This window comes from Ictalurus punctatus, chromosome 9, assembly GCF_001660625.3.
Source record: "Ictalurus punctatus breed USDA103 chromosome 9, Coco_2.0, whole genome shotgun sequence".
NCBI lineage: Eukaryota > Metazoa > Chordata > Actinopteri > Siluriformes > Ictaluridae > Ictalurus > Ictalurus punctatus.
In genome coordinates this window covers 24,473,799-24,485,000 of record NC_030424.2, presented here as the reverse complement: position 1 = coordinate 24,485,000, position 11,202 = coordinate 24,473,799, and the positions used below count along the sequence as shown (strand labels likewise).

At 35.4% G+C, this 11,202-nt stretch overlaps 1 protein-coding gene across 5 annotated transcripts in view; it reads right to left on the bottom strand.

Annotated features, from left to right (window-relative positions):
• Nucleotides 1-11,202, bottom strand: part of zgc:103755 (CAP_GLY domain-containing protein) — a 72,688-nt gene that overhangs the window by 46,196 nt on the left and 15,290 nt on the right. For all 5 annotated transcript variants that reach the window (XR_006983081.2, XM_017477235.3, XM_047157821.2 and 2 more), the window contains exon 7: nt 480-725. Coding sequence is in view for 4 of the 5 variants with exons in the window: in XM_017477235.3 (XP_017332724.1) it covers nt 480-725 (246 nt within the window). In the remaining variant the exon portion in view is untranslated. The remainder of the gene's footprint in view (nt 1-479; nt 726-11,202) is intronic.

Genomic DNA, 11,202 nt, shown 5'->3' with positions numbered 1-11,202 from the left:
TTTACCTAAAATCTACCATTGTAAATTATTACAATATTCATACAACATATTAAGCATCAAAAGCCAAGTTGTTACAAATGTAAAACTACATTGGATTTTCAAGTGCATCCCACACCTACAACAGATACTAGTACAAGAAGTGGTTGTGAAACAGTAAAGGGGAGAAGTGGGAAGTTTTTGGCAGCTGCTGAATTTATGCCAGAGGCAAAACCCATAGTAATTCTACATGGGCGTGGGATTCCTTAAAACGGAGGTAGAAGATGAGGAGAAGAGAGAAGACTGGGAAGAGGTGTGTGCTTACTTTTAAGGATAGAAATGGACAAATGGGAATATACTTCATATTTTACATGTGAATCTAGCAGTTTTGTGTTACAGCTAACATGATCAGTCCTGTATGAGAAGTGTATAATCACTTGAAAATAACTACACTATTTTTGGTTGCCTGTTGTCATGAACCAAATTATCAGATTGAATGGTACCTTCTGGCCAGCAATGACGACCTTGTCTCCGAGGTGGATGCCCATGTTGGTGAGATGTGCTCGGGCCTTCTCCGAGTGAAGGTCGAGGGGTTGCCCGGGAACGAGAGGTCGAGGAATGACAGGTTGGGGTAGAACGTCCCTCAGCAATGTCCTCAGCTCTTTGGCCTGAGCTGCAGCATCTGCCATCTCAAGAGGCATGTCAAGAGGCTCAGGCACCACGTCTACCGGACATTGTCCCTTATCATTCTGATCAAACAGAACCAAAAGCAGAGAATGGCATAAGCACTGGCAACTTATACAATATATTGTATGTATAAAATTGGCACATTTCAAAGAATGGGTAAAAGTAGTTACATTTTCCACTCAAACAACTGAAGAACTGTCTGACCTTTCCTTTAACAAAACATCATAAGAACGTTTGTGAGAAAGGAATGGTGAAGGAGGTAAATGAGAATCCAGAGATCAAAGTTTCAGAATGACACAGTTTCATAGAATAATCAACTATTAGATGCCACTTGCTAGAAGGAAAACAATTAAATGATTAACACCACCAGCAGAAGTGTCACGCAGAAGTGTAAACATGCTAACAACAAAAATTTCACCACTCCCTGGGTATCTCTATGGGCACCAAGCAACCATAAGAAAGCAACAAGGCAATTTTTTTTTACCAATCAAATAGTCCCACTTTTTACCCATTTTGACACAGAGACTCGTGAATTCTCAGGTCGAAGTTAGCTTGAAACATATTTCACGCATATTTTCCCTTTCAGTGATCTTGCGTTTCAATTCCATCTGCGACTGCTGCTATAGCTGAAAAAGCAGAAAAGCATAGGTTTCATGTGGCTTCTGCACTGCCACAGGATGGGGTCCAATTAAAAAGTGCTATTGCTAAACGGTTAATATGCACCTCAGCACGTTTCAGCATGGTGGGAGTGCATACAAGCCTTGCTCAATGATCCAGCAGGAGCTTTCTGGTAGAACTTTAACCGCTTAGCTAGCATTGCCCTAAACATACCCTATAATGTAAAGATGTCAAAGGCAAGGCCCACAGGCCAAATACAGCCTACATGTGAATGTGAAAAAACAGACTATTTTCACACATTTTATTTTTTTTTTTAATTTCCCCCACACAATTTCCAGAGTTCACACCAGACAGAAGTGACCACCCACGTTTCGGACAGTGCATGTGGGCCAAGCTAAATCGCTGGTTGATGGAATTGATGGAGTGTAAAGACCTGAAAGTTGGAAGACTGCCAACATGTATATTCTTAGCAGAGATAAGCTCATGTAAATTCTTCTTGAATGCCGTTCTTAATGTTATATACTATATATTCCATATGTGAAAAATAGACGTATACAGTCATGTGAAAAAATAAGTACACCCCATAGAAATTGTTGGCTTTTTTGACATATTTGGACAAGCAAACATTTGATCAACTTTGAAACAGTTTATTAATGAAGTTAATATACGTGAACAAAACCACAATGAAAATTTGCTTTTTCAATCATTTATTCAACAGAAATATAAATAGATGTGATATTCTTCTGTGGAAAAAGCACTCTTTGATATGATACAGAATTCATTGTTGAATCAATGAATGCAAGATGTCTAGTCCCTGAGGCCACAACCACAAACCATAACATTTCTACCACCATGCTTCACAGTTGTCATGAGGTGCTTCTCCTGAAAAGCTGTCTTTGGTCTGTGCCAAACAGACCTACTACTGTTACTGTGGCCAAACAACTCTGTCCTTCATTCGCCTGTCCAGAGCACATTATTCCAAAAGGCCTGGTGTTTGCCTGTATGCTCATTGGGAAACTTTAGGGAAACCACACACCTCAATAACAAAGGGAACACCAGACACTAGATATGAGCGGTTAAATAAGACAGGTTCCATCTGCACTCCCTAAGCAGGTTCTAATCACTACCACCCAATCTTGAACACGTGATAAAAAAATTTATATGGATTTAAAGGTGTGATAACTGAAGGGGCATACTTACTTTTTCCATGTGGCTGATCTATTTTCTGTTAATTTAAATTTTAAAAATTACCACACAATGTCAATTTTATAATATCATTTGATAGAGTGTGTCACCTTTATAAATAGGCACTGTTTCAAAGAGGATCAAATGTTTGCTTGTCTAATTTTGCTTACAAATTTTTTTCACATGACTGTATATATATTTTTTAAAATGCCATTCTTATAAAACATTCAGAGCCTTGGGTATTGGTGTTGATTGATAGAATTCATAAAAATACATTGAAACAATTAATAGCCTTTGTTTTGGGGCTAACAAAAATGCTGATGTAGCACAGTTTGGCACATCTTCGCTAATATGGCTCATCAACAATTCTTCTGAGACCTGCAATCCAACAACCTGTATCTTGTATTAACAAATTACAAATGTTTCAATTTGAGAATAAGGACTTCAGATGATGTTCCAAACACCTGGAATAAACTTCAGAAGAGCTCACAGCTGAGTTTTCTTGTTAATAAACTGCAGCATCTTAATCATTTATTTATGAAAATAGTTACAGAGGTAAATGAATCACTTGATGTTTTCATTGTTCTTGTTTTTTTTTTTTTATGTTTAACTCATCAGATTTGTAAATGAAGACTGCCCTCAATGTGTTTCCTGTGATTTAATTTTAAAAAATAATTCAATAAGAAAATAACTAGAAATGCTTAATTCTTAAATGAGCTGCTATTCATAGAGGGAGGTTTCCCGCAGGCCACGAAACATTCTGCACTATGGTTTTGCCCTGAGTCTGTGCACTCCGCTTGCATTTCAGCGTGGCACTCAATCAAACCAGCTGTGTGAGTCAGTCGAAAGCAGAGCAAGTCGCCTGAACATCCTACACCCTCCAATCACTCTGCTTCTTACACAATGCAATGTGCCAGGCACAGAACTGGCATTAGGAAGCCAAGATGGCCAGCAGTAAAGTGTCGCGCTTGACATTAATTGAGTAACAAGATTAAGTGTCGCACTCAGAAAAGGGCCTACGGCTTGCAGAAGAAGAAAGACAAACACGGTTACAATTTAACGCAGCCTAAACTCACGCAGTGCTTAAATATAGCCAGACCGAGCTGGACCTTTCTTCAAGGAGGACGCCTTTCTGTTATACGGATGAGGCTGAAGAGGCTTATTGTGCGTTTGTCTATTTCAAGCAGATGTCATGTTCCATTATTAAGCGCACACAAATGTACCGCTTGAGAGAATGAGGGTGCTTTAGATTTATCATGGTAAGATATTGAAAAAGTCTGAGCCACAGTGTTGTGCTGCTCTGCAACACAGTGTAGTAGTGTCCCTTTTTGCTTAGAGATGCAAAGTGTTTGAGAGCCAAGTCAACAAACACACAGACACACAATATAAACAAGCAGCGATCACTGGTATTCTTATTTAGCAGATAGCTCGACAGTGAGGTTTTTAGAGGGCACTGACCATGGACATTACAGAAAAGACCTTATACCATGCATGATGGAAGCTATAGGTGATAAAATGATGCACCTAAAATTTTAGACACCAAATATAGAATCAATATGATAGACAGAATATTGTGTAAATGTTTCATGTGACTTTCCAACAACCAGTTATAAGCAAAAATAAACAGAACTTCAATGTATTACTCTATTAGTGCTGCTCTCTCACACACTCATAAATGCAGATGAACTCTTTCATCATTCCCAGTGGAAACAAAACTTTTTTTTTTTTTGAACGGCAAGCAGTTTGATGTCAGGATCAGACCCAAGTTGGACCCAAGTCAGCTGCAGTGAATGCATAACATATACAGGCCAGAGACTGAAAATAAATCATAACTGACATTTGGTGCTTATCTCATCCTGGGTAGAAATTAAATCAAAGTGAACAGAGCTCAGCTATTTGAGAGTTTGAAATTAAAATGAGATTCGCTGGTTATTATGGTTGGTACTCATGTTGTGTTTACTGGTATCATTTGTATTCTTACTGTTACCGTCATTTTGACCGTTGAGTGGCACAAAATGACAGCGATCTAGGTGTTTTAAAGCAAAGCAGACTGCAAAAATGTGCTCTGCGAAAATATTATGGTTAATATTAGTATTGTCATCATTAATATTTCTGCTATTATGTATTGCTATTACTATTGTTATTCTTTAGTATTAGTATTGCTATTTCTGCTATTATGTATTATTACAATTATCATTTATATTAGTACTGCCATTATTGACATCTCTGATAATATGCATTGCTATTACTATTGTTATCATTCATAACAGAATTGTCAGTATTGATATTTTTGCTATTATGTATTATTTCTATTGGTAATCTTTATTAGTATTGCCATTACTGATATTTCTGCTATTTTGTATTGTTATTACTATTATCACTCTTTATTATTAGTATTGTCATTATTGATATGTCTTTAACTGCATTCATCTGAAAAAGATAGTACACCTTATCGACTTTTTGTTTGTTTTTTTTTGTTTGTTTCTTTTTACATATTTGGCCAAGCAAACATTTGATCATCTTTGAAACTGTGCTCATTAATAAAACTGATAAACTATCAAATGACACATAAAATTAAAATTGACAATTTAAATTAAGAAAAAAATTAAAAAACAGATCAGTAAGTACACCCCTACATTTATCACACTTTCAAATCCATTAAATTAAAATCAGGTGTTCAAGATCGAAGATCTGGTGTTCCTTTTGTTAGAGAGGTATGTGGTGTCCTCATGCCAAGATCTAAAGAGCTCTGTAAGGACTTCAAAAAAAAAAAAAAAAAAAAAGGTGGATGCCTAGGAGTCTGGCAAGGTATTTAAAAAGATCTCCAAATTATTTGAAATACATCATTACACTATAAGGAAAATCATCTACAAATGGTGCAGATTTCAAACAACTGCCAATTTGTCCAGGACTGGCCATCTCAGCAAATTCAGCCCAAGAGCAGGCCATCTGATGCAAAAAGAAGTTTCCAAGAACCCCAAAATTTCATCACAAGATCTGCTAGTAAGTCTTGCAACTGATGGTGTCAAAGTGCATGCTTCTACATTCAGAAAGAGATTGCACAAATATGACCTGCATGGGAGGCATGCCAGGAAAAAGCCTTTGCAAGGCTTCAGTTTGCCAAATGAGCAACAGGCAAAGACAGGTCTTTTGGAATAATGTGCTCAGGACAGACGAATCAAAAATAGAGTAAAAGCAGGCATGCTTGGCACAGACAAAACACAGCTTATCAGAAGAAGCACCTCATACCAACTGTGAAGTATGATGGTGGGAATGTTATGGTTTGGGGTTGCTTTGCAATCTCAAGGACTGGACAGCTTGTATTCACTGAGTCAACTATGAATTCTGCATCATATTGAAGAAGTGCTTGAAGATAATGTGAGGCCATCTGTACGAAAGTTGAACTGAAAGTGGACCTTTCAATAGGATAATGATCCTAAGCACATTTGAAATGGGCACTACATGCAAGAAAACCCTCAAACATCTTGCAACTGAAAGAATATCACATGGAAGAGTGGTCAAAAATTCCAGCAAGCCTGGTGGACAATTGTGCAAAACACCTACAAGAAGTTATTTCTGCTAAAGGGTGCAATACTAGCTTCTGAAGCCATGGGTGTACTTACTTTTTTTCCACAGAAGAATATCACATCTATTGATATTTCTGTTGAGTAAATGATTGAAAAGGCTAATTTTGCTTGTTGTTTTGTTCAAGTATATCAACTTAATAATCTCTGTTTCAAAGATAATCAAATGTTTGCTTGTCCAAATGTGTCAAAAAAGCCAACATTTCCATATATTCCATGATCTGTAAGCCATAATCATCAAGATTAAATCAAAAAAGGCTTGACATATTTCATTTTAAGTGTAATGAATCTAGAATATATGAAAAGTTCCACATTTTGAATTAAATTACAGAAAAAAAATTACTTTACTTCATGATATTAAAATTTTGTGAGGTGCACCTGTATGTGTGTAAAAATTAATTCCTAACACTTTGGCAATAATGTCCTCTATACGGTCATGCCAATAAAGCTGCTTGAACTTAACTAACTAGTTATCAAAGTCAAAATGGCATTACATTATAGGAAGCTCTAGATTTTAAGCTAATTTAGTCAGAAATTATCCCAAAATTCATCCCAGAAATGCAAACTCATGTAGAAACAGTCCAGGATTTGAAAATAAATGATTACCCATGCTCAGTGATTCCTCTGCTACTGATATGAAGCGAGAGTGGTCATAACTCCTGACTGAATCATTGTTTCATACTGATGCACTAACCACACAGCTATCACACCATGCTCACTGCTGGAGCTTACTGCGGTTTTGAGGCTTTACAGCTACTAAATGTTGCCACAGTGCCCTCAAGTGGTGCAACTCAGCATAAACAAACCTCCTACGTATCAATGACTTGAATGCTTCAGCTTAATAACAACAGACAAATCTGTCTAATTTTGTTTCTAATTTTCCTCAGTCAAAACTTATGGGATATTTCATTCTAATGATATATCCTCTGTGGTCCTCATTGACAGGCAACCATGCAAAGGCATTATGTTCAATTCTAAAAAACCTCTATTTAAAATCATCCTGACAGTGAAACCAAAAGCAGGAATGAAAAACACAGTACATGAACACTGATCAAGTGAGATCAGTCTTTATGAATATGCAGTACTGTGATCCCTTTATCCCTTCCAATATTATTCCTCCTCCATCATTTTACTAAATGCACTATTCACCGCTGTCCCACACAGCAGGACATGTGAGCTCTGATTCACTGCCAACTCTGGCAGTGAATCACTCTGTGCTGTGCAACAGGAAGAGAACCACAAGTGGTGTATCATATCAGAGAGCTACATGAATGATTTCATGAATAATGTATTATACAGCAGGAAAATTTTTAACTGTGACTGAAAGGCTGTTTCACCAGCTCTGTAATACAAAATAAATAAAGCTTTTCCACTTTAAAGTTCCAAAGTCAATGACAGAAAATAGATTAAAGAATCCAATTAATTAAATAGATGAATTAGTTAATTAACACTAATTCTAGTATCATCTTAATCCCAGGGTTGGGTGACATGACAATATAATTTTGATTGTGATAAACTACATCACAAAAATGTTTTTTTTTTTCTGGGATATCATGGATATTGTGATATCTTTTTTTATTTTATTGTTTTTTTTTTTTGTTGTTGTAGTTTTTTATCATTATAAACTGGTAGCAGCTGACGTGATATTACAAATTACAGATTTTATTTTTTCTCCATTTTATGAATGTTTATAAATATAAATGTACTTTTTAATCTAAAGAATTTTTAATGATAAATATAAATATAAAATTAAATAAATATTTTTGTAGGCATTAAAAACAATTAAAAATATTTTGTTAAATAAGTATAAACTGACTGGAAGCAGCACAACATGCTTTATCATGTTAACATGAGTTTTCATGGATATTGTGATACCTTTTAATTTGATTATTTATTATTATTTTAAATAATTATAAACAGAATTTTAAATTGTAAAATGAAACGTTTTTACAGATTTTTTTTTTCAGTTTAAAATATTTTAATTAATTTAACCAAGTAAAAATAGGAATTTGTATGTAAAAAAAAAAAAGAAAAAAAAAAGAAAAAAAAATTTTTGCAGACATTAAATACAGTAAAGACTCACTACTGCATTACTGGGGAATTGTTTGCAAACCTCTATATCATGATACATGTAGTGCATCATCAAAATGCTTTCAAGAATCAAAATTAATTAAAATGTTTAATTGCACAAACAACAACAACTATAATAAATTTAATTCTAGTGAGCTTTTCAACTTGTATGAATAAAAATGATGAACTACACTTGATTGTTTGTAGTCAGTCACTTGCTGCAACTCTCAACAGGACACTTGGGTTTTTCAGCCCAGCCTAAGCTTCACACTTTCTGCTGCTGCACTTCTAGTTTAAAATGCTGTTAGATGAGTTTGAACAAGTTCTATTTTATACGCTGACAAATAATTAATTTTGTCCTAGGGGTATGTAAACTTTTGCAATTAATAAACTACACAATCTAAAATAATGATAAAACAATGATATTTTATAGAACAGTTATCACTACCTAATTTTTAGTCTAGAGATACTAAATAAAACAACAAAACCTTCAATTTTTATTACTACAGTACACTGAAGTTGCTTGCTGGAATCTTCTATGCAACGATCTGTACCTTCAGGGGAAACTGAGAGGAGACTGGCTGATTGTTTTTGTCTAGCACTTTCAAACCAACAAAATGAAGGATTTCTCCCTTCCAGTGGAAAGTCACTTCAACAGCAGTGGACATTAAATTAATTGCATAGCTAGTTGTTGTTATGGAAGCAATGAAGTGAGAAAAGTGAAAGAAAAAAAAAAGAGCTCATTTACACTCAGAACTGTGGAATGACTGTCATGTTTTGACAACCACTACTACATCATCTACTTGATATATCAACTGCTTTCACTCCCTACGTCTTCAGAAGCACTTTTGTTGCAATATTCAGTGCTGTTATAAGACATTTAGTGTGACGAAAGCTGTATGTTTACCAAAGCTGTTTTTATTTATTAAAGAAAAAGTTGCATTTAATGTTGTGAAACATCTATGAAATCAAGTTATTTCTTTGATCGGTGTAAATTGTTAATATTTTGTTTAAGGATCTTATTTTCTTCATTTACTACTGAGCTTAAATATTTCCCAGAAGACAGAATAATAACAATTTACACCGATCATCGTGTTCAAATGTTTACACCCCATGGCTCTTAATGTAGTGTATTGCCTTCTTAAGAGTCAGTGAATGTTTGCACTTTTTGTAATAGTTGTATGAATCCCTCAACTCAGTTGTCCTCAGTGTGAACGGACTGACACTGTTGGAAATATGCAGAAGATACTGGAAAACCAAATCTCGTACAGGCCCCGGAGGATTTTTCTTAAGAACAGTGGGCAATTTAATTGCTCAGGACAAACAAGGGACTCGTGAACAACTCTCACAAAACATAAAAACAGTCATTGATCATCCAGATCATACTGATCACACAGTATAAAAATGAACCCCGACTATGAAGACTTGTAGGTCTTAACACGCAATAATTGCCCTCTCCTACTAAAATACATTGTTAGAAACACGTGAAATAATTTCATTACTTTAAAAATCCTTAATATTTAATACATATTTTAACCTATGGAGGCCACCATTACTTGACATGCGCAATGCACTGAGTCGATGACGTAAAATGGTTGCACTTGAGTACTCAAAAGAATTAGCTACTAGCCCCCGCAGCAGGAATAGAATGCCACACTGTGTTGCTTTTGGTAGTAATTTTCTAGTTATTGTGGGCTATGATACAGGGGATATCTGTAAATATAATCAAACCTGTAAGCATCTTGTTAGTGCATTTTTTCTCTATATTCTAACGAAAAGCTCCTGTAAAATTAGCCTAAGACACCTAGCCAAGGCATACCCAAAATAAAATTAAAGCTGTCCTTGAACCATTCAGAATTCATGCATGGTTTCGTCTCTTTTGAAAGGTGGACTAAATATTTTTACATAGTTGGATTGTTTGGACCTTTGCCAGTGTAACAAGACTGCTTTTGTCAGGATGTTATGGATCAGTAGATTACTATGAGGCTTCATATGAGGCGAGTTGCCTCTGTTTCCTAAGTGTTTGTGGTCTGACAGAGTCGTTGATTGTAGCTCCTGTTGTGATTGTATGCTTACCTTGAACAACAAATGCTCTCGGTTGGCATAGACGTGCAGTGGCTACACAGACACCATCGATTATGCCCCACTCTCGCTTCCTCACCTCTCTGATTGTCGTCATTTTGATGTACATTTTGAGTAATGTCTTCTATATTAGCCTCCTCGCTTATGTTACGCTCGGGTTCAAATTGATAAAGCTGAAGACATGTTCATATTGCTGTAGGGTTGCTGGAAAATCTAGACCGTTGCAACCATTTGACGTCACTACCCAGAATGCATTGCAATGTAAACAGCAATGGTGGCCTACGAGTGCAAGGATTTTTATTATGTTTTTGTATAGCGGATTTACATAGCGGATGTCAGACTTAATCTGATAAGCCATACAAGTCTTCATAGTCGGGGTTCCCTTTAAGAATCAAGCATATGTAAACTTTTGAACTGGTTCATTTGGGTAAATTCAGTTATTGTTGTGTCTTGTGGACTATATGTAAACATCTTGTTTATTATGTGAAATACCTTATTCAAGGTAGTACTAAATACAATACAAAAAACAATTTTGATATTTCTTATTTAATTTTTAATTATTAACAATTTGCAGATTCTGCAAGGCATATGTAAACTTATGAACTCAATTATATAAAGTGAGACATTCCTTCACAAGTCTCTCTCTCTCTCTCATATCATTTTACCAAGAAAACTGAAAGCTCTGTCCTGAACACTTTCCTGTGTCTGAAACTTCAAGTTACAGTTTTACCTTTGACTGTTGCAAACCGCTGGTGACTCTGTCCATAAATGCCAAATAAACAACTCATTACAGAAAACTTCACCATAATCAACTAATATGCAATTTTTTAAAATCAGTTTATGTGGAGCGTCTGCCATTCAAGTCTCTATGCAAGCTGGTACATAAGAACTTGTTGGAAATAATAACATATTAGAACAAGTGCATTAATTAAAAAATTTTTTAAAAAAAGTTAAACATGATTTGCCTTTCAGATGGAATTACAACAGTCAATCCACACAT